The sequence below is a fragment of the Hypanus sabinus genome, unplaced genomic scaffold (genome assembly GCF_030144855.1).
Source record: "Hypanus sabinus isolate sHypSab1 unplaced genomic scaffold, sHypSab1.hap1 scaffold_80, whole genome shotgun sequence".
NCBI lineage: Eukaryota > Metazoa > Chordata > Chondrichthyes > Myliobatiformes > Dasyatidae > Hypanus > Hypanus sabinus.
The window spans coordinates 15,453-40,218 of NW_026781651.1; the positions used below are offsets into that span (position 1 = coordinate 15,453).

The 24,766-nt window shown below is 44.6% G+C and overlaps 1 protein-coding gene across 4 annotated transcripts; it reads left to right on the forward strand.

Moving 5' to 3' along the window:
* The first annotated feature begins 6,103 nt into the window (after positions 1 to 6,103).
* On the forward strand, positions 6,104 to 24,439 carry LOC132390189 (zinc finger protein 235-like). Of its 4 annotated transcripts, XM_059962799.1 has the most exons (5): positions 6,112 to 6,241; positions 8,840 to 9,010; positions 11,696 to 11,872; positions 20,230 to 20,300; positions 21,967 to 24,439. In XM_059962799.1, exon 5 carries the CDS (start codon positions 22,335 to 22,337, stop codon positions 23,523 to 23,525), a length of 1,191 nt encoding a protein of 396 aa, XP_059818782.1. In that variant the 5' UTR covers positions 6,112 to 6,241; positions 8,840 to 9,010; positions 11,696 to 11,872; positions 20,230 to 20,300; positions 21,967 to 22,334; the 3' UTR covers positions 23,526 to 24,439. The 4 variants fall into 4 exon arrangements, with proteins under 4 accessions (XP_059818783.1, XP_059818782.1, XP_059818786.1 ...); XM_059962800.1 differs by lacking the exon at positions 8,840 to 9,010 and having other exon boundaries at positions 6,104 to 6,241; XM_059962803.1 differs by lacking the exon at positions 20,230 to 20,300.
* The last annotated feature ends 327 nt before the right edge of the window (positions 24,440 to 24,766 follow it).

Consider the following 24,766-nt stretch of genomic DNA (forward strand, 5'->3'; position numbering starts at 1 on the left):
TGTGGTGAGGTGTTCCACTGGCTGAGGAACATGTGTGTTAGGAATGGTTTTATCTATTGGGGGAGTTGTTCCTGCTTGTTTATCCTGTAATATTATAACCAGATGGATTGACCTATCTGAAATAATGTATTGATGATCATATAATTTGCAAGATTTTGGCTCTAAAACTGGATCAGGCTTGAATTTATGGTGTTTTCATGAGGTGATGGAGGGCATTCATGAGTTTGTATTTTAAAGCAAGATTTTGGTGAAAGATATTTGCCACTTGATTGTACCTGCGTAAGTAATCAGATTGAGTTAAACTGCTGCAGGATCCTAGAATGTGTTGGACTGTGTCTGGTTTCTCTTGGCCTTTTCTGCACTTACTGCTTCGTTTGTTTGTATTTCATGAAGTTTCGATTTGTTTTACTTTTGTTACCCACCTCGTCCTGTATTTCCGCAAGGAACTCCTCTGTTTCTGGGAAGAAGTCTCCAACTCTCAGTCAGGTGCTCGATGCTTCCTTGTCACCATCTCGTCTGCTCAGATCATTGGGATGTCTCCCATGGAGGGTCATACACATTTCACTGGTTAATGTTTTCATCCAGAGTGATGATTTATTTTTCTGAGCCAGGTTGTCATTTAAGTTTTATGGTCTGTATTTCTTATCATAATTGCATATACACACATGGAGTCAGTTCAGTTCCTCCGCCATATCCTTATCTCCATTTACAATTTCTCCAACATCATTTTCTTTCAGTCCTATATCTACCTCACCTGTTTTTTTACTCCTTATATACTTGAAAAAGATTTTAGTATCCTTTTTGATATTATTTGCTATCTTTCTTTCATAGTTCTTCTTTTCTCTATTAATGACCTTACTTTTCTTTCGTAAGTTTTTAAAAAAAACTTCCCAATCCTCTGTCTTCACACTAAGTTTTGCTTCCTTGTATGCCCTCTGCTTTGCTTTTACTTTGGCTTTGACTTCTCTTGTCAGCCACGGTTACATACTTTATCCATTCGAAAACTTAGTTTTCTTTGGAATATATCTGTCTTGCACTTTCCTCACTTCTCGCATAAACTCCAGCCACTGCTGCTCTGCCGTCCTCCCTGCTAGTGTCCCTTTCCAGTCAACCTTGGCCAGTTCCTCTCTCATGCTACTGTAATTTCCTTTACTCCACTGAAATACTGACACATCTGATTTTGGCTTCTCTTTCTCAAATTTCACAGTGTACTCAATCATGTTGTCATCACTAAGGGTTCCTTCACTTCCATCTCTCTAATTACCTCTGTTTCATCACACAATACCCAATCCAGTACAGCCGATCCCCTAGTGGGCTCAACAACAAGCTGTTCTAAAAAGCCATCTCATAGACATTCTAGAAATTCTCTCTCTTGAGATCCAGTGCAGAACTGATTTTCCCAATCCACTCTTCCAGTAGCGATCTGATTTTCCCAATGATTTTCCTTGCTTTTGACCCCCTGTCAAAAGTTCTGCTAATGTGAATAGATCAGCGAGTAAAAGACAACCTGATTTCCAAAAGGCATAAAGTTAGAGATGACACATTTCTTTAATATTTAAGCAAGATTACATTTTTATTTCAATCTATTACAGTTTCAAAATAACAAAAAAAGGAAAAGGGCCAGAAGCAAATGTTTGGGCGCCCTACATTTTCAGTAGCACCCCCTTTGGCAAGTATCACAGCTTGCAGACACTTTTTTTAGCCAGCCAAGAGTCTTTCAATTCTTGTTTGGGCAAATTTCTGGGTTCGGACATTAGTAGCAATGTACTAACTGTGGAAATTACAAACCACAATATTATTAGAATCACAGAGCCAAGCAGCAATGAAACAGGCCTATCAGCCCTTCTAGTCAATGCTGACCTGTTTTTGTTGTTACTGCCCATTTCCAGCTACCTGCATCAGAGCCTCCATACACCTCCCACCCACGTCCTCACCCAAATCCCTCTTTAGTGTCTAAATCAAACCCACATCCTCCACTTCCACTGGCAGCTCATTCCACACTCTCACCAACCTCTTCACCAAAGTGAAGAATTCCCCTTCAGATTCCCTGAAAATAATTCACTTTCACACGGAACTTATGTGAAATGTCAGGATGAGAGAGTGGACGGGGCAGAGAGGGAAGACAGTAAAGGGAGGGGTGGTTGAATGTGGAGAGGGAAACAGAGCGGAGTGTTTATACTTAAAATTTTTTGAGAAAAATTAATCGTTTTAACTTGCTGCAAACCTACTCTCCATATCCTGTATATTCTTAACCAGATTACTGATCCAGATGACAAGTAGCAATGGTTGATGTTCAAAGTAAATTTTATTATCAGAGTACATAACTTTTATATAGTCAGATACCACATAAAACCATGAGATATCTTTTCCTACAAGAATACTTAGCAAATCTTTAGAATAGTAACATGATCGATGAAAGATCAAGTAGAGCACAGAATTCAACCAACTATGCAAATCCAAATATAATTAAATATCAATGAATAATGAGAGCAATGGGGTGTAACCCTGAGGAACCTCATTGGGCTCGGGCTTCGAGTCCAATAAACAGCCTCCCACCATCACTCTCTGCTTCCTACCATCAAGACAACTGTGCATCCAGTTAACCAGCTCTCCCTGGACCCCGTGTGATCTAACTTTCGACAGCAACTTACCATGCTGAACCGTATGAAAGAACTCACTGATGCCCATAGCGGCCACGATCCTGGGACAGAGATGTCACCGATCAGAGGGCATGGATTTAAGCAGAGGATGAAGTGGTTCAGAGGGATCTGAGGAGGAGATTTCTCACTCAGAGGGTAGCTGAAATCTGGAACTCACTGCCCGAGGTGGTGGTGGAGGCAGGTCCCTTCACAACATTTACGAAGAGGATGAGCATTGAAACTGCCGAGATACAGTCGGCTGTGAACCAAGTGCTGATAAATGGGACCAGTGTAGACAGTGAGTGGATGGTCAGAACAGGTATGGCCGACCAAAGGCCTGTTTCCGTGCTGTTTGATCCACCACTCCGGACATGCTCAATTAACGATGGTGGCACCGCAAGGCATTGATTGCAAAACTCCACACCCCTCTCCAACCTAAAATAATCCATACTGAACCCCTTTGTCACCATTGGAAGTATCTGTTTCTGTCAAGGTAGCATTGAGATTGGTCACTTTTGCTGAATAACTGGCAATTGATGAAGTTCCTGTGTCTTCCATTAATGTTGCTGCCTTACAGCAAAACTAACCCTCTCACAGTGTCACAATCAGTGATTAAATCCCGCATCAAACACTGTGCTTTCAACCCTGCACTTGATCCATCTCACTGAGGTTCTGTAGACACAAACCCTGCTCTCTGCACATCTCCCCTGCTTCTGACATTTCAAATACCCTCGGAATGGTTTTCTGATTCAGTCTGAAGGTTATGGTACATTCAGCTCATCGTCAGACCTGACAAACCATGTCTTCCCACAGCTGGTTCCACCTGTTGGTGTGTCCTCTTTCCTCCACCTCCAGGGAAGCTGCATCTCCACACAAGCTCCTCACTTGAGACGACTGTCTATACCCGTGACAAAGGAAATAACATCTCTGTCACTCTATTCCAGCTGCTACCACCATAAAAGCATAAAAGCCAAGACCAACAGGCTCTGGGACAGCTTCTTTCACCAGGCCATCAGACTGATGAACTGACGCTGACTTGAATGTACTCTATATTACATTGTCTGTTTTAATTATTATAAACTCTTATAAATTACTATGATTGCACGTTGCACATTTAGATGGAGACATACTACTCATGAATGTATGAAATAAAGTCAATTCAATTCAATTCTTGATTCTGTGCCTGACCTGCTCGCCTCTGGGTATCCTCCGTCAACAAGCTACTTCCTCAGTCACCTTCTGTGAGTTCACACAAACAAAAAATAAATAAATAAAACGATCTATTAGACAGCTCCTGTACCCCTTTACCCCTGAACATGTTCTTCTGTTAAAACTCTGTCCTGAGCCCCTTACTGATTCCCTTTCCCTTTCAGACTCCCGATATGCCAGCATATCAGAATTCACTGTAAGGACATTTATACCTCACAGGAGGATGTAGAAACCCGTGTCACTGACACACCCTCCCCCTTCCCAATCTGCACTCGCAGCCCATGACGGAGACAGCTGGGGCTCTGTAACACACAATCTTGTAACTCATAATCTTGTGAACAGCAAGCTTAGACAGTCATTAATATGAAGAGAGAGTTGTTTCCTGAAAGGACACGCGAGCTAAGCTGTCTGATCCAGTTCACCAGATCATCCCTCGTTTACAACTTAGTTTGTCTTGGTACCCTCCTCCCTCTATCACGGAATGTCCAATCATCCCACTTTCTCGCAACAGAACCCAACACGCTTACAACCCCACTCCCACGCTCCACTGATAACCTCTACCCACACACACGGACAGATCCCCTTCACCCCTTGGAGAACCACAAGGAATTGATCCCACAGCCCGGGCTCGGTCGCAAAGTTAAAACCGGGGCTGAGGAGTGCCTGGAGCCCACAGCCACCCGACAGAGCTTGGGCCAGGCCCTTTCTCACTGCTACCGGCCCCCGATTTACACAAACCCGACATCGGCCCCGGCTCACCGCCGCTCGGAGTTGCGAGGCTTAGTGTCGGCAGCGCGCCTGCGCGTCTCCCTCTGCTCAAGACACTGGCCGGTGGTCCCCACAGCGCCACCACTGGCCGGAGCCGGAGGGACAGTGCAGAGAGCTCGGCCGTTCGGCTGTTTCACGGGGACACGCCGAACTCCCCATCAACTCCATCCAGCTGGAATGTAATGACCAACAAATATAATTCCTGTCAGCGATTAGCCGTCTGAGTGATTCGATGACTTTTAGAGGAAGGGGTATCCATGGTCCACATTGTCAGGCTGTCAGTTTACCAGGATACAAAGACGCTGCCTGAGGAACTTAGTGGGTCGGGCAGCATCTGTGGAGGGAAATGGACCGTCAACATTTCGGGCCGAGACCCTCCCTCTGGACTGAGAGTAGACGGGAAATAGTCAGAGAAAAGAGGAGAGGGGTGGGGATGAGGCAAGAGCCGGGGAGTGAGAGGTGGATCCAGGTGAGGGGGGAGGTGGGATGGTGGAAATAGTGACAAGGGTGGGAAGTAAGTGGTTGGACCAACACGGTGCTGCAGAAGATGGAAATTAATTCCACAGAGGATGAACAGAGAGGTTAGAGAGTATTTGTTATAAAGCGTGCAATGAAGCTGCACCAGACTAATCCCTGGAGTGGTGGGGTCATCATATGAAGAACGATCAAATGTGATAACCCTTTCATTTAGAGAAGCGAGGACTGAAAGGTGAACACATTGAAATGCACAACATCATTACCGGTTGAACCAGGGATCCCAGTCTCTGAAACAGGGATGGACTGTCCGGGACTGAGATGAGGGGAAATGTCTCCACTCTGAGGGTGGTGAATGTTTGTAAATCCGCACCACAGAGGGTGGTGAAGACTCAGTGATCGTCCTCACATAAAACAGAGAAAAGCAGATGTGTGGAGACCGAGGGGAATCGAGGAAAAGAGGATCGGGCAGAAGTTTGTGGCTAAGAAGGGAGAGCAGTCGCCATTTTGTTGATGGTTAGAAGGGCTGAATGGCCTCCTGCTGCTGTTTCTCACTTAATGATTCAGTGTTCCTGATCAGTGAGGCCGGAGGAATGTGAATAGAAATTAGTGTTTACTGACATAGACTGATTTAAATGAAACCTGCACACTTCCGGTTTGGGTCTGAGTTCAGTTTCTGACTGGGATGGGAATCGAAACTCTAACTCTGAGCGCTCTGTGACTTGGGGCTGGAGGGAACGGGACCGGGGAAGATATGGTGGGAAAAACTAAATACGTATCTGGTTTAAATTTGGAAATAATATAGGGAAATAATAAAATAATGTGGGAAATGCGGCGGTGGGAAGGGCAGGGTGTGAAGGGCGAGGAACAGTCAACGGGTGACTTGAGAGACCCTCCACTCGTCACGTGATCCCGTTTTACCGCAGATCGGAAGCATCTTCGGGTTTGTTTCCGAGGCCCCGCCCACCGCCGGATGACGGAATTAGCACATTGCGCATGCTCACATTCCCGGGCTTGGCAGTGCTGTTCTTTCGTTCTTTGTGAAACCGGGTCGGTGGTGAGATCGGGATGGGGAGTGGGTTCTCGCCCCCTTGGACGGGGAGCCGGAGACGGATTATTCTCTGCGGGGCAGCACCAACAATTTTCCTTCGGTGAGTATAGAAGCCGGTTCCGATCGGGGAGTTCTGACGTTGGGTAGTGAGTTAACTTTCCTGAACTCAAACAAAGAAAATCTGCAGTTGCTGGAAATGCGAGCAACGCGCACAAAATGCTGGAGGAACTCAGCAGGCCGGGCAGCATCTAGGAGAAGAGTACAGTCGACATAACCGGCCGAAACCCTTCGGCAGGACTGGAGAATAAAAGGTGGGGGTGGGGAAGGGAGAGAGAAACAGAAGGTGATCGGTGAAACCTGAAGGGGGAGGGGATGAACTTTCCCGGACTGGCGGCCTCGCCTCGCTTCCTTCACAGAATCTGCCGGGGTCGGTTCGGTGTGAAGGTCTCACAAGGTCTCTGAGATGAGCCGCCGCTCAGCCCCTGTTGTTCTGGTCCTATTAGCAGGATGACGTAAACATATTTCTATACTGTTACTGACAGAGAATCGTATAATTTGTGTTCCGTGTGTTATCTGAATATACTTGTCTGTGATGCTGCTACAAGTCAGTGTTTCTCTGTACCTGTACCTTCCCCTGCTTGTGCACTTGGCAATAAATTCAACAGGTCCTGAGAAATCTCAGTGAGATTTGATTAGTGATGATCATCTTCGCAGCTCGGTCGGTGGAATGTAAAGAGACAGTACACTGTTAAATGCAAGACCCTGAATAGTGTTGATGATCAGAGGGATCTTGGAGTCCGAGATCATCGCTCCCTGAAAGCGACCGCACAGATTGATCTGCACAGATTAAGAAGGCAAATGGTGTGGTTCTCTTTATCATTGTGTTCAAAAGTCTGGAAGTTGTGTTGCAGCTTTATAAGATTAATTAGGCCACATCTGGAGTGTTTCATACATTTGTGGTCGCTCTCGTTCTCTGAAGCATGTCGGGGCTTTGGAGAGGGCGCAGAAGAGGTTTACCAGGACACTGCCTGGAATAGAGGGCCTGAGCTATAACGAGAGGTTGGACAAACTTGAGTTGTTTTCTCTGGAGCCGTGCCGGCTGGTGTGAGACTGAATAGACGTTTATAAGATTACCAAAGGATTAGAAGCAGTGTCTCAGAAAGGCAGCGTCCATTATTAACGAACTCCAGCACCCAGGGCTGCCCTTTTCTCAAAGTTACCATCAAAGAGAGAGAGAGGTACAGAAGCCTGAAGGCACACACTGAGTGATACAGGAACAGTTTCTTCCCCTCTGCCATCTGATAGCCAAATGGGCATTGAACCCTTGAACACGACCTCAATATAAATATATAATATTTCTGCTTTTTGCATGATTTTTAATTTATTCATAGAACAATAGAAACCCTACAGAACAGTACAGGCCCTTTGGCCCACAAAGTCGTGCTGACATGTCCCTACCTTAGAAATTACTATAGTTACCCATTGCCCTCTATTTTTCTAAGTTAGTTTTTCTCCAGTGCCGCCAGGTTCCTATCCAAAAATCTCCGAAAAGACCCTATTATGCCCACTTCCATAAACATTGCCGGCAGCCCATTACACCACTCCCCACCAATCTCTGGCAAAAAAAAAACTCACCCCTGATATCTCCTCTGTACGTACTCCCCAGCAACTTAAACCTGTGCCCTCTTGTGGTAACCAATTCAGCGCTGGGAAAAGGCCTCTGACTATCCACATGATCAATTCCTCTCATAAACTTATATACTTCTATCAGGTCACCTCTCATCCTCTGTCGCTCCAAGGAGAAAAGGCCGAGTTCACTCAACCTATTCTCATAAGGTATGCTCCCCAATCCAGGCAACATCCTTGTAACGTGCCTCTGCACCCTTTCTAAGGTTTCCACATTCTTCCTGTAGTGAGGTGACCAGAATTGAGCACAGTGGAGTGTGACCAGGGTCCTATATAGCTGCAACAAAACCTCTCGGCTCCTAAACTCAATCCCACGATTAATAAAGGTCAATGCACCGTTTGTCGTCTTAACCACGGAGTCAACCTGCATAGTAGGTTTGAGTGTCCTCTGGACTCAGACCCCAAGATCCCGCTGATCCTCCACACTGTGAAGAGGCTTACCATTAATGCTATATTCTGCCATCATATTTGACCTAATAAATTGAACAACTTCAAACTTATCCAGATTGAAATCCATTTGCAACTTCTCAGCCCAGTTTTGCATCCTTTCGGTATCCTACTGTGACCTCTGACAGCCCTCCACACTATCCGCAACACCTCCAACCTTTGTGTCATCAGCAAATTTACTAACACATCGCTTCACTTCCTCATCCAAGTCATTTATAACAATCACGATGAGCAATGGTCCCAGATATACATATACTGTAATTCTTATTATTTTATTTTGTGTTTTCTTTTTCTTCTATATTATGTCTTGCATTGAAATGCTGCTGCAAAATTAACAAAGTTTACACCACACGCCAGTGATAATAAACCTGATTATGAATCTGTGTGGACAGATAATATATTTTTCCTGGGGGTTGAAATGTCTAATACATTTAAGGTGAGAGGAGATCTGAGCGGCAAGTTTGTCTCTTTCCACAGAAGTGGTGGGTAGCTGAACTCTCTGCCTGGGGGGGGGGGGGACCCCACCAGTCACGTGATCCTGTTTGCCCCTCCCATTTATCCACAGATGTAACTAACTCTTCGCGCATGCTCACTGTCTCCGGTTGGGTGCTGTTTTCCTTTCTGCTCAGTGCTGAAGCGGATCGTCTGCGGGATTGGGAAAGGGTCCTCCCCTCCTGGGTCAGGAAGCCAGGGATCAGATCACAGTCTGCGGGCCGAAGATATCGTTTTCCCATCAGTGAGTATTCAGACCGATCCCGAGTGGGGAGATCCAATGTTAGCCGTGAGTGCTGAACTGAGGGCCAATTACTCAATTATTTTCCTATTATCTGGGCTCTTCAAAAATATGTAGATGTCACTAAATCTGCATTGAACGATCCAATCCAGGAGCCCAGGCAGTTTATTTCCACAGAGTTGAAATGGGAGACCCACCAACAGGTCACATGAGGCTGTTTAACACAGATCTACCCCGCCCTCTGGTTTGTGACTCAAGATCATGTGGTGTGTGGTCAGAGTCCCCGGATGTGAGGTGGTCCTTCCTCCATGTTGTGTTGGGGAATCTGATGTTGGCCACTGAGTCCCGTTAACTTCCCCCAACTTGTCTCACTTCCTGAGCCTCCTCGCATTTGTCTTTGAGCTTTTTGGCTGGTGTCTTCTCCCGGACTGCGGTGGGTGAGGAAGGAGAATGTGCCAGGTTGTGGGGATCTTTGATTTCACTACCTGCTTTCCTGAGGGACTGGAAAGTCCAGTGTGAGAATGGTTTCTGTGATGTGCTGATCTGGGTCCAAAGGTCTCTGCTGTTCCTCACAGTCACGGGCAGAACAGTTACCATGAAAAGCATGAAGTGTCTGAATGGGAAACTTTATATGGTGTGTTGATAACAATTTGGTGAGGGTTCAAAGTATATATGGCAAAATTCTTCTTGTTTGTTCTAACTTTGTCATTTTAAGATCCTTTATACAGTAGTGAGTACTATTAATTCAGTATCTGTGTATTGCTGGAGAACCATAATTGATCGTCCTTGATTTCTTCTCCACCTCATTCCATCTGCTCATTCCCTGCCCATCTTGTTCAACCTCTGTCCAGTCTCTCTCCCACCAACTTCAGTGACATGCATCAACTATCTGGGTCAACCTTGGTCCACCCTGTGTCACACCTCTTTAGTGATATATATCGGCAATCATTCTTGGCTTCATTGTGAAGTATTCTTTTACACCTTCGGCCTTGCTGAGTTGTTTCCAGAATCAGTTTTTGTCAGCTGGAAAGCCAGAGGCTCATCAGGTGCCAGTTCTGTTGTGCATTGGTGTGGAGTCCTATTTTGTGAACTGTGACTGCCTGACACACTTCATCATATTACAGTCAGCAAAGAGTTCTGGGAGAGTTGGTGCTTGGGCTCTAATCCTGTGATCAGCATTCCAGGGAAATGGAACTGCTGGTGTTTTGGCTTTGACTTTGCTCAGTGCTTCTACAGAAGGGGCTGGATGGATGTCCTTCTTCGAGCAGCTGGACATTGGTTGTGGGGAAATCCTGGATTGCACTACCCAGTGTGAGATGTGGGGACAATGTGTGAGACTCTCAGGGTCGGTGAGTGGCAGATTAAGCTGTGTGACTCTGTGAGGTTGGGTCCTGGGAGATCATAGTTTTTGATCCAGGGAAAGTGGACCCGGGGATCGAGCTGCTTGGGCTTGTGAGGTGTTGATCGAGTATTTCTCGTCTGGGATCAGATGTTTCTTTCTGGAGTTCCTTTGGAAGCAATGACTGCCAGTCTGAGGAGAGGATGAGTTCCCATTCCATCCTCACAGGGAGAGGCTGTGAGTAAATGGGCTGTTCCGTGTTTACAACAGTAGAAATAGACCCTGAGACTGGTGTTCAAACTATGCTTCGAAATCCCCCTCTCACTGTCATCTGTCTGTCACTCGGTGGAAATCAGGCAGAATCTCAAGTTGCTGGAGATCTGCAATAAAAACTGAAAATGCTTGGTCATTCTGACAAAACATTATTACCCTGAATTGTAAAGTTTGTTCCTCTCCCAAAGCTGTTCCTTACCTGCTGAGAATTTCTGATAATTCTAGTTTCTTTTTATTGCATTTACCTTGGAATGGTTTATATTTCCTGAAATTAACCTGGAAATGGAAATGGCTCATTCTGTGCTAGTAGAACAATAGAGAAATCTCAACTTACTCTGTAAATTATCGCAGTATCAATTTATCTCTTATTCCTGGAAATGTGTTCAGTACAATTGCTGCTTGTAAACATGGTTTCCAAAAATAATCTCAGGAATAATTATTGTTATGTATGAGGAGCATTTGATGGTTCTGGACCTGTGCTCAATGGAGTTCAGAGGGACATTGGGGAGTTGTGGGAGGGATGTATGGATAAGTAAACCCACAGAATGCTGAAAAGCCTGGATACAGTGGACATGGAGAGGATGTTTCCATCAGAAGTAGAGTCTGTGATCTGACAGCACGGTCTCTGAAAAAAGATGCTTCCCTTTAAAACTGAGATGAGAAGAATTTTTTGGCTAAAAGATGTCTGATCTGTGGAATTTGTTGCTGCAGAGGTTGGTTGAGGCTGCCATTTTGTATATTTATGACACAAAGTAATATATTCATGATTGGTGAGTAGCTCAGGGTTACAGGAGGAAGGCAGGAATATGGTGTTGGAATAAAAATCAGCCATGGTTAAATGGTGGGGCAGACCAGATGGATCAAATCACATAATTCTGTTCCTGACTGTATGATGGCTCCTCCTTGTCCCATATCGTTTTGTGATGTGTGAGGGACAATAAAAGATTGTTCACTGCGATCATTATATCTGCCTTCAATGTTTAAATTTCAGTGAGTTTTGTTCTTAGTAACATTGAGCAGAAATGTTTGGTTCTCCTTTTTAATGTTAACATACTTCATTATCTCTCTGGTTAAAGTTAGACCTGCGGTGAGAAGTTTATTTGAAGAAAAACCCCAACTGGAAGCAAACCACAGCTGAAGACGAGGGAACAGCAACAAGTGAATTGGCCTGAGGACTGAGAACAGCAACTGGAGAGAACAACTCTGCATCAAGAGACTCGGATTTCCCAGTGATTCAGTCAGGAGAAAGTTTGGTGAGTCTCATTTACTCAAAAACATGTCCTTTGGACATTACATACCTGTACAAGGGAAGGTAGGAAATAGCTGGAGTGAGACTGAATGTCCCCAGAAGAACCAGTTATGCTTCTGTCAGACCCAGTTGCAATCAGTCCCGGTCTGGTGATGTGCTTCCAGCAGCCCAGCCCTTTAAAACCACTCCCATTCAGTGGAAGTTGAATCCAGATAAAGTCACTCAGAGACCGTACGGTACAAACTCTTTGTTCCAAGCACCCGGGGCGTACTCAGTTAGTCACTCAGACAGGAACAGACTGTGAATGCTCCCACCCTATCCACCAATTCCCCTTACACAATAGATTTATCTGTCCAGATACTCCCCCACACAAGACTGGATGGAGCCAAAGTTATTTACTATGACAGCCCCTAAAGACAAATTACAAAATAGTCATAATGGCTCACACACACAGAACAGACTGACGCTGTCCTATCTCTACACATGAGTGCACAAGGAGATAAGCATCCTGAAACCGTAGCTCGCTACCCTCAAAAAGAAATATGGCTCAGCATGGCTTAGTACATCTGTTGATCATCAGAAGTTTCTTTCAGAAAAACAGGCTGTTATAGTTTAACAAAGTGTTAACCCTTTTACATACTTTATCATTCCCTTCTTTAGATCATTACATGATCAACAAAGCAGTAACTTTTTTACAGAGAAAGCAACTGAGTACAGCTTTGACTTCTCAGTGGGGAAAAACAACATACATCAGTAATTATAACAATGATATGTACAACTTTTAGGACATAGGATTAGGACTATGCCCCACATATTACCTTACAGGCCTTTGAAGATCACCATTTCAACCCTTCGGTGAACCCGTGTAAAACCTGCCCTACTTTCTTGATGCTGTCAGTCTCCTTGACAGTGTGCTTGGAGAGGGATGTAACGTTAGTAGACTCATCAGGGATATAGGTGCTGCATTCTGTGTCAATAATAGCACAGGTTCCCCCTTTCTCAGCTAGGATAAAATCTAAAGTCGTACGATTCTGTACGACTGTTTGCCAGATTGCAATCATTTCAATGGATGTTTCTGTTACTTGGGCCTGTGTTTCTGTCACAGGGCCCCTGCAGCATTGTGGCCAGCTCCTGAAGTTCTTATAGCCAAATTGATTATCCCTCATGAATTTCTGGCTACTCCATAGGAGAGAAAAACTATAATCAAAAATCGCTCAGTCTCAGTTATTCCTCTCGGCTGCTGGGCTCCTGCAGATATGGCCAGGATGCATGTTTCCCAGTGTAGGAAGTTCCGCTTGGTGGGGCCCTGAGACACCATCCCTCAAAACACTGACAGCCACGGTCATCACAGACTGGAGCACAGTTCCTCACTCTCTTCCCCGGGTGTTATTTGAAAAAGCCCAGGCAGATAGTTCCTCACTCTAGTTGAGCAGGATTACTGACATTTGAATCATACTTTTACCATACCGAGGAATTTCAGCACAAATCCAGCAGGCCCCTGGTTCTACCTGCTTGGCATAGGTGTGACAGAGAGACAGAAAGGTGTTAACATGGGGGCCCCCGGGTGCTGGGGTGAGCCCTCTTAAAGACATAAACACGAGCAGCACCATTACGTACCCATATCAGTTTAAATGAACCAGCAGCTATAGACCACACCTGGAGTCTGTTTTTGATGTTAAAACCACTCACTTTATTCGTATCTACTTATAACAAATTAAGCAAAATAATCAAAAGTTAAAAAGTGTTATGAGTACACATACGTGTAAATATAACTCCCAAACCTTTGAGCTCAGGGAATACCAAGCTTAAAGTCTTGAGATGGTGAACTATAAAAGTTCAGTTCAGCCATGGAATAAATGACAGGTTAACAGTCGCTGTAGGTTCTATCCGTTGTCGTTCTAAATCTACATACAAATTATCGCCAGAAGCAGCTTATCACAGGCGTACTGTCTTCAGAAGGAACTACCACACAAGCAAGGGTTGACACACAGGTAGATTCCACAAGGTACTCCCAATCCAGATCCAACACACAAAGTATTACTGACAGTGATTTCCACAGAATATCCCTTCTCACAAGTGTTTACCACATAACACACCCGAATCCGGCTAAGGGTTAACAAAAATGGTAGCCGCGAGATACTCCAACAACATCCCCAGATGGATTATACGAATTATCACCAGCAGTGATTGGTCACAAGGGTACCTCTTCAAGTGAATTACCACACCCAGGCAAGGGTTAGCACAAGTGGTCTTCACAGGATACTCCCAAGCCAACAGATCCACTCCTATGGATCAAACAAAGTGACAATCACACATTCAGTACACGCTGGATCAGTAATCAACCCACCTTGTGGGCACAGGAGAGTCCAAACAGTGGCCTTTGGCCACTAGGCCCTTTGTTTCGAACTTTCCATCTTCTTTCTTTCTCTCCGGCTGACTGTGTTCGTGACTATCCTTGCTTAAATAAAACAAACAGTGAGCTATATAAACACAAGCTGTGAAAAAGTGTAAACATGCTGCATAGTCAAATAGTTCCGCCCCTCTCTCTCTTAGTAAGAATCAAACAGGAGAATATTAGTTCCCTCCGGGGTTGATCGGGATTCGAAAGTCGGGTCCCAAAAATATGTCGAAGCTCGTCACATTCGATTTCGGTCATTGTCAGGCCAATCCATATTATTTGTATTAATAATGTTGGCTAACTTAGTTGGTAAGCATTGGAGCAGTAAGTCATTAATAATGGGTATTTGTCCCTCCAGTTTAAAGGCTTGGTCTCCTGTGAAACTGCCGTAGCAGGCCACAAATCACATCCACCCATTCACGCTCCGCTTTTAGCGGCTCCCAACCTTTGGCATTCCTTCTGCAGTACATACCTCTATCCCATTCCATTATTCCTCCAGCTTGCTGATAATATACTGTTCCACTTTAAACGTATGTCACATCCGGAACTTTTTCCAGTTAGCCGAGGATTTCCTTCCACACCGCTGTGCGGTGTTGGGAAATCATGTACAAGGCAAGTTACAGCAGTAGTTTGCCATTGCCTTCTGCTGGGTGAGTTGTTTTGTTTAAGAGATCACCAGCTGTAACCCAGCGCGGATGAAAGTGTGCAAGGGAGTCGGCTGGATTCGAACTCAAGACCTTTCGCCTCAAAGTCCAATTCTGAAGCCAGTAGGCCGTCAGTGGCGTAGCTGGCAAAGTTTCATTTTACATCTGCCTTTTCCTTCCATTCCCTTTTCAATGATTTCCACTTCTTTCCTCAGTTCTTTTTCCATATCAGATTTACTGCTTGTTCTCATGAGGTAATAACCCAGGCTCCCCCACCCCCCTCCGTCCGAGGCCACATTTTGTTCCCCAATTTCTTACTCAGTGCTGCACTAAACATTTGAAAATCTTTTTCCTTGTCTGGAAAACTCTCACACAAAATTGTGTCGGGCTGCTCCTGGCACACTCGTATCAATCGACTGCAATTAACCGATTATCTCTAAGTAATTTATCAGGCACAAAGCCTCCTGCTCAATTAACAATCAGATAAATTTACCCGGCAGGCACCTCCTGCTCAATTGATGAATTTACCTGACATGTCTGCTTCCTGCCCACTTAGTAAAGTTCACCCAGTACCGTCTCCTGGCCACTTAATAAACTTTATCCAATACTGCCTCCTGCCCACTTAGTAAAAATTTTGCCTACCTTATACTAGTCTCCCGACAGATTTTTTTCCCGATCCTGTCAAGGTATGTGATCAGCCTTGGGCAAAGCACCATACATCCAAAGGAACTAACAGTGAGCGACAAATGTAAAATACCTATTGGGCTCCCGGTCAGTCCCCACAGTCCCCAGAGTGGTTCAGCTGCTTACTCAGCCCGTCTGCTCAGTGCTCTGTAGATAGAGATCCTGTTTGTGATGCCAAATGTTAAAGCTGAATCTGAATAAAACTCGAGAGACAAGCTTCTTATTGACACCACAGTTTATTGCACATTCTCCTGCAGGACTTTGAGCCCCAGTTGTCAAAGGGAAGGCACGTAAGCACTGCCACTATCTGACAAGTCGACTGACTTAGGTTACAGCCGTATATTTATACATAGTACACGCCATGCATCACTATTTCAAGATGTTATTTGAACTGGTATGCCCACCAAGTGTGTTGGTGCAAATCTTAATTACTTAGATAACAGAGTTTGTTATATTGAGGTTTTAATTATGGATGGATGTACTGTCCAGTCCTTATTCCCTTTGCAAAGCCCTGACTTAATTACAAACAGATGTTCATTCCTGTCCTTATCAGTGAGTCCTCTGCCCCTTACTCAAATGAGGGTAGAATGTATAATGGTATCAACTAACAACGGTACAGTATACAATGTTATCAGCTCTCAGTGTGTCTCTCTGCAAGCCACAGAGAACTGGCAATGAGCCTGGCTGAGCTAACCACTGAAGACAGTGTTTACTTCGGTTCAAATATTCCTATTCAGTCCCAATTATTCTTTTAGCCAGAGGTTACATAGGTTACATAGGTTTTGTTTTATATATCCTCAATTCCTCAGGAGGGTTCAGGGGAAATATTTATGTCCAATATAGAAACTGGTGTTACCTGTGTGTATTGAAGAATGAATTGGGAGAAATTGTTATGGGAAACAGGGAAATAGCAACAGAATTTAATGCATACTTTAGATCTTTCACCAGGGAGGACACAGGCAATCTCCCAGATGTATGCATGGGCCAGGGTCATAAGATATCAGAGGAATTGAGACAGATTGACATTAGGAAAGAAACTGTGATGAGTAGACTGGTAGGACTGAAGGCTAATAAATCCCCAGGTCCAGATGGTCTGCATCTGCGGGTTCTAAAAGAGGTGGCTCAGGAAATTGCGGATGCATTGGTAATCATTTTCCAATGTTCCTTAGATTCAGGATCAGTTCCTGAAGATTGGAGAGTGGCTAATGTTATCCCACTTTTCAAGAAGGGAGGGAAGGAGAAAACGGAGAACTATCGCCCTGTTAGCCTAACGTCAGTCGTGGGGAAGATGCTTGACTCCATTATTAAGGACGAAATAGTGGCACATCTTGATGGCAGTGATAGGATTAGGCTGAGCCAGCATGGATTTACCAAGGGCAAATCATGCTTGACTAATCTGTTGGAGTTTTTTGAGGGTGTAACAAGGATGTTAGACGAGGGTAAGCCAGTGGATGTTGTGTACCTAGATTTTCAGAAGGCATTCGATAAGGTGCCACATAGGAGATTGGTGAGTAAAATCAGAGCTCATGGCATTGGGGGCAGGGTTTCAACATGGATAGAAAACTGGTTGGCAGATAGAAAGCAAAGAGTAGCAGTGAATGTGTGTTTCTCGGACTGGCTGGTGGTGACTAGTGGGGTACCACAGGGCTCTCTATTGGGACCACAGCTCTTTACGATTTATGTCAACGATTTAGATGAGGGCATTGAAAACTATATCAGCAAGTTTGGTGATGATACTAAACTGGGTGGCAGTGTGACATGCGAAGAGGACGTTAGGAGAATACAGGGAGACTTGGATAGACTGTGTGAGTGGGCAGATACTTGGCAGATGTCATTCAATGTGAATAAATGTGAAGTTATCCAGTTTGGAAGCAGGAACAAGAGGGCAGAGTATTGTCTGAACGGTGTAGAGTTAGGTAAGGGAGAAATGCAAAGAGACCTAGAAGTCCTAGTTTGTCAGTCAATGAAGGTGAATGAGCAAGTGCAACAGGCAGTGAAGAGGGCAAATGGAATGTTGGCCTTTATTACAAGGGGAATTGAGTACATGAGCAAGGATGTCCTTTTGCATTTGTACAGGGAAGTGGAATAAAGTTAAATAGCCATCACAGAGAACTCTTGTTGTTATCCCACACAACAACAGATGGAACACTTTAGAAACTGTTGGGGTGGGGAGGGTAGATTACCTGACAGAGAAAAGTCAAAGGGGTGATAGTGAATTCATTAGTTAGGGGAACAGAACAGGAGGGGACTGAAATCCTAGTGGTAAGGCTTGCTAGTGCTAGTGTGGGTGAAGAGTGTGATGTGGTTAAAATAAGTTGCTGGGGAAATGGGAGCCAGAATGACAGAACAGATAGTTGAGAGGGTGAATTGAATTGAATTGACTTTATTCGATACATCCTTGCTGCACACGAGGAGTAGAAATCTTTACATTACATCTTCACCAAAATGTGCAATGTGTAATTAATAGTAACTTAAAATAGATAGTTTGTACATAGGACAGTCAGTATAACATTGAAATGCAATTGTATCAGCATGAATTAATCAGTTTGATGGCCTAGTAGAAGATGATGACCCAGAACCTGTTGGTCCTTTTGCTGTGGTACCGTTTCCTGGATGGTAGCAGCAGGAACAGTTTGTGGTTGTGGTGAATTTGGTCCCCAATATCCTTTGGGCCTTTTGACACACTTGTCCCTGTAAATGTCCTGAATAGTGGAAAGTTCACATCTACAGATGCGCTGGGGTGTCTGCACCACTCTCTGCAGTTTCCTGCGATTAATGGAAGCACAGTTCCCATACCAGGCAGTGATGCAGCCAGTCAGCATGCTCTCAATTGTGTCCCTGTAGAACGTCCTTAGGATTTTGGGTCCCCGTCCCCAACTTCTTCAACCATCTGAGGTGAAAGAGGTGCTGCTGTGCTCTTTTCACAACACAGCCAGTATGTACAGACGATGTGAGATCCTTGGTGATGTTTATGCTGACAAATTTAAAGCTGTTCACCTTCTTAAACCCAGATCGATTGATGTCAACAGGGGTTAGCCTGTCTCCATTCCTCCTGTAATCCACAATCAGCTCCTTTGTTTTTGTGACAGTGAGGGAGAGTTTGTTTTCTTGACACCAGTCAGATGTTGTTCAGACCTCAGATAGAGTCAGCAATCAAATGGTTGAGCATGGTGTGATGAATGTGCTGAGCTGTGTTTATCGCAATGCAAGAAGCATCGTAGGAAAGCCAGATGAGCTCAGGACAGGGAATTATGATACTGGAGCCATTATTGGAATTTGGTTGCTCCCAACAATCTGAGGGATTTAGAGGAACAACATTGTAGAGAGATTGCAGACCATGCCAATAAACAAAGGTTGATTCAGTAAGTGATTCTAACTTTACATATATAGACTGGACTCCCATACTGTAAAAGGACTAGATGGGGTAAAGTTTGTCAAATGTGCCCTTAATCAGTATGTGGAATTTCTGATATAGAAGTGTACAATAAGCTGTTAGGAAATGATCCAGGGCTGGTGACAGAATTTGTGATCATAATGCCATGAAATTCAAAGTAAATATGGAAAAAGAGGGGTCTGGACCATGGGTTGAGATTCTAAATTGGAGAGAGGTCAATTTTGATGGTATCAAAAGCATCTGACAAGTGTGGTTTGGAACAGGCTCATTCCTGGCAACACAGTTCTTGTAAGTGGAAGGCCTTCAGAAGTAAAATTTTGAGGGTGTAGGGTTTGTATGTGCCTGCCAAAATAAAAGTTGAAAAGTTACAGATGCAGGGAACCTTGCTTTTCAAGAGATATTGAGGCCCCGGATATTTTGTTCCTCCAAATGCCTCAGACTGTTGGGTGCTACCCGGACCCATTAATGATGACAATATCAGGACTCCACACCCTGAGCTCATGTGGCTTTTTTTTAAAGTTGTCTGCTGTTGGTTTCTAAAAGCTCCCCAATAGTCTTTGCTCTTTTGTTTGCCCACTCTTTGGCTTTTATGTTGGCTTTGGCTTCTCATTTCAGTCACGGATATGTCCTCCTGCCTTTCCAATGCTTCCACTTCTTTGGGATGTATCGATCACTCAGCTCCCGAATTGCTCCAGAATCTCCAGCCATTGCTGCTCCGTTGTCACTCCTTCCTTTTCCCTTCCAAACAAGTTTGGCCAGCATCTCTGTCACAGAAACATGGAGAAGTTCAGTCCAGAAACAGGATATTTGGCCCATCTAGACAATGCCAAAAAACATTTAAGCGGTCTAATGCAAATACCTGCACCGGGACCATCACCCTCCATACTCCTACCACCCAGGGTCCCATCCAAACTTCCTTTAACTGGTGAAACTGAGCTGATTTTCACTACTTATATTCATCTCATTCCACACTGTCATGACCAGTGAAGAGCTTTTCCACATGTTCCCATTAAATTTTCACCTTCCCCACTTACCCATGACCTCTGGTTGTCATCCCACACAACCTCAGTGGAAAAAGCTGCTTGCATTTATCCTATCTATACCCTCATACTGTTGTGTACTTCTAAGAAATCCTCAAACCAGTGTACTCTTTCCTTGTTTATGTTTCGAGCCATTTTCAGGTGTATAAGATGATGAGGGGCATTGATCGTGTGGATAGCCAGAGTATTTTTTTCCCCCAGGTCTGAAATGGCTAACACGAGAGGACATAGTTTTAAGGTGCTTGGAAATAGATACCGAGGGGATGTCAGAGGTAAGTTTTTTACACAGAGAGTGGTGGGTGTGTGGAATGCACTGCCGGCTATTTGTGTGAGAGTGTTTCAGTTACTGTGGGGCCAGGCACCCATGCAGCTCAGTGGGAACAGGGAATAATACCAATGGAGAGAGTCAAACTGAGCCAGGTCACAGATTGGAGATGGCAAAAATGCCCCATTCTTATAGAGACAGGAAGAAAATCAGAGCGTTCAATGCTCATTCCAGATACCAGCACTGTGCCCAGTTAGAAGATGAATTCTCCATCCAACTTGGGTTGAACCTCACTGTAACAGTGTGATGTCAGATCACACCTTCACAACTCAAGTGATCTCATCAGAAATGTTGTTCTACACCAGGGGTGGGCAAACTTTTTGACTTGTGGGCCACAAAGGGTTCTAAAATTTGACAGGGGGGCCGGACCAGGAGCAGATGGATGGAGTGTTTTGGTAATACACCTCATAAGAGAAAATAAAATATCATGGAATATGTAGAAAACATGTGCTTTAATTTCAATTGAAAATGAACAAATGCATTACAACAAAATATCTGTCTTTGAAGTCCCATGGTATTTAGCTATTTATTGAAATGACTTTTAAAACACTGAAAATTAAATGAATAAAATACAGCCTTTTTTAATAGTAAATTATTATTTTAAAGCACTGAAAATTCTGTTATCCTTCAAGATATTATCATCATCACTCTCCTCCTGACTGTCTTTATTTCAAAAACGGTAGGAGATGCAGGTCTACTTGTCCTGCTCCTTCTTATTCAACTGTCTCCTGTGCCAAAACTTAACAACGACCAGCACAAAGACAGAACAGTGACAGCGCGCCAGTATGCGGAGCGCGTTATTTGATCTGGAGCGCATTTTTTATTTTGAGAACGTACGTGCACCTGCGCACTACTCATGTCCATCACTTAACAGAAATGACATGTAACATGTAAGGATTATTGAAAAAAATATTTTCAAATGCATTTTTTACATAACACAATGAAGAAACTTATTTTTAATTTCATTGGGAACAGTGTTGTTGGTCTCCCTTTTCAGCCAGCGCATCAAAGTCTGGATTTAGTTTTGTTGTGGCGATTCTCAGGATGGATCTGAGGTGTTGGTCAGTTAACTTGGATCTGTGGCTGGCTTTGTTGATGTTCATGACGCTGAACGCCTGTTCACACAAATAGGTCGAGCCGAACAAAGAGTAAAGCGCAAATGTGGAGTAATACGCTGCACCTCAACAAAGGTCAATGTGTAGCGGTGTGCTACATGCAGCGCTAAAATTACGACACGGAGTCGGTAACTGCAGTCGAAGAAAAAAAACTTCATTCGAAATCCCCAACCTCACTTTTAAGCCTCCCTCAACCTGCTCCCCGTGGCGCAGAGGCTCCAAAGATCTGTGCTCGCAAATCTCCGCAGGCTATCTCCCTTAGCCGGAACGCTGGCTAATTGTGAGCCGGTTCGGATGTGCCAGGAAATGGGTCACCACAAATGTATATAGAGTGCGTCATCTATTGGGAAAACGCCAGAATTGTGGGGAAAAAAACGTTAACAAGGTTATTAATATAATTTCATCAAGTTCTGCAGGCCGGATTAAAAAGCTTAACGGTCCGCAGTTTGCCCATGCCTGTTCTACACCCACTGATGGATTTTTAAAATCTTTTTACAGGTTACAAATGACAAGAAATTTGTCTACTGAAATCTGGAATACAGTTTTGCTGTCTCAGTCCAGATATTTAAGAAATGGATCAAGGGATTCACTCGATCATCCTTCCTGCTCAGACTGTGGGGAGGGATTCACTCGATCATCTGAACGACTGGCATGTCCATCATTCTAATCAGGGGGGAAACCATTCACCTGCTCAGACAGTGGGAATGGATTCAGTCGGTCATTTCAACTGAATGTATATCAGCAAGTTTACACTGGCAAGGCCATTCACCTGTGCTGTGTGTGGACACTCCGGTCAGTTCACACTGGGCAGAGGCTGGTCCTCTGCTGAATTTGTGGTGTAAGGATTCACTCGGTCATCTGTCCTAATGGCTCACAAGCGAGGTCTCCCCGGGGAGCGGCCGTTTACCTGTTCGGACTGTGGGAAGGGATTCACTCAGTCATCTGAACTGAAGGTACATCAGAGAGTTCACACTGGGGAGAGGCCATTCACCTGCTCATACTGTGGGAAGGGATTCACCACATCATCTCACCTACTGATTCACCAGTCAGTTCACACTGCAGTGAGAGATTTCACCTGCTCAGTCTGTGGGAAGACATTCACTCGGTCATCTAACCTACAGAGACACCAGCAAGTTCACACTGGGGAGAAGCTGTTCACCTGCTCAGACTGTGGGAAAGGATTCACTCGATCATTCAACCTACAGAGTCACCAGCGAGTTCACACTGGGGAGTGGCTGTTCACTTGCTCAGACTGTGGGAAGGGATTCAGTCAGGCATCTCACCTACAGAGACACCAGTCAGTTCACACTGGGGAGAAGCCATTCACCTGCTCATTCTGTGGGAAGACATTTACTCAGTCATCCAACCTACAGACACACCAGCGAGTTCACACTGGGGAGAAGCCGTTCATTTGCTCAGACTGTGGAAAGGGATTCACACAGTTAGGTAGCCTACAAGCACACCAGTTAGTTCACACTGGGGAGCGGCCATTCACCTGCTCAGACTGTGGGAAGAGATTCACCACATCATCTCACCTGGTGACTCACCAGTCAGTTCACACTGCAGTGAGGGATTTCATCTGTTCAGTCTGTGGGAAGAGATTCACTCAGTCATCTAACCTACAGAGACACCAGCAAGTTCACACTGGGGAGAAGCTGTTCACCTGCCCAGACTGTGGGAAAGGATTCACTCGATCATTCAACCTACAGAGTCACCAGCGAGTTCACACTGGGGAGAGGCTGTTCACCTGCTCAGACTGTGGGAAGGGATTCACTCAGGCATCTCACCTACGGAGACACCAGTCAGTTCACACTGGGGAGAAGCTATTCACCTGCTCAGTCTGTGGAAAGTCATTCACTCAGTCATCCAACCTACAGACACACCAGCGAGTTCACACTGGGAAGAGGCCATTCACCTGCTCAGACTGTGGGAAGAGATTCACCACATCATCTCACCTAGTGACACACCAGTCAGTTCACACTGCAGAGAGGGATTTCACCCTCTCAGATAGTGAGAAGGGATTCACTCAGTCATCTGATCTGCTGGCACACCGGTGAGATCCACTGGGGAAAGGCCGTCGACCTGTGAATGTGGGAAGGCTTTCACACGATCATCTCATCTATTAGAACACCAGTGAGTTCACACCACGTCTGCTCAGACTTTGGGGAGAGATTCTCTCAACCGTCTCCACCAAAGCTGCATCATTATGTTCCACTGGGGAGGGGCCATTCACCTGTTGTGAATATGGGAAGGGATTCATTCAATAATCTAACCTTGTAACACACGACCGGGATCACATTGGGGAGAAAGTTTCAATAAGCTGCAGGCTGAATGCATCCCCATTGCTGAATGCAATTTCGAGAGTGACAGGCGGAGTCTAGTACAAGAGGGCATGACTTGTGGTTTGCAGGACACCCATTCAGAACAGAGAATCAGAGAATTTTTTTTTGTCAGAGGGTGATGGATCTGTGGAATTTGTTGCCACGGGCAGCAGTGGAGGCCAAGTCATTGGGTGTGTTTAATGCAGAGATTGATAGGTATCTGAGTAGTCAGGGCATCCAAGGTGATAGTGAGAAGGTGGGGGAATGGGACTGAAGGGCAGATTGGATCCACTCATGATGAAATTGTGTAGCAGACTCGATGGGCTGAATGGCCGACTCTGCTCCTTTGTCTTATGGTCTAATGTGATTATTTTTTCTCATGTGCGTTATTCCTCTTCCTCCTTCTGTCCAAGGAAGTGTTAATCTAGGTGGGTTTGAGTGTAAGTAGTCTTTTCTAAACTTGTCATTTCTGTTCTTACTTATCTTTGTAAATTTTACTGAGTGAAATGGGACTAAGATATTTTCATTAAAAAAAGTCAATGTCGGTATTGATGGAAGTGTTTATTGCCTTTGTTGTATTTGTTGAGCATAGAGCTCTGTTCCACAGTTTTTTAAAGCCTTGAAATAAATTTTGTCAAAGGTTTTCCCAATATTGCACTACTTTCTGTTGTTTTTGCTTGTTGATTTTCCAGATACGTGGTTATCACGAGTCCCAAAGAAGGGTCATGGCCGGAAATGTTGATTCCCATCCATTAATGCTGCCTGACCTGCTGAACTTCTCCAGCACTTTGTGTGAATTTCTCTTGATTTCTTGCATCTGCAGGTTATCCTGTTTCCCAGATATTTATATGTTTAGTGAAATAACAAGCCAATAGTGGGGTTGTGTGGCTCTGTTGGTAAAATATTAAATAAAATCATTAGATAAGAGGAGGCCATAGGGTTGGGCAGTGTAAAATCTGTGGGTAGAAATAAGGAAC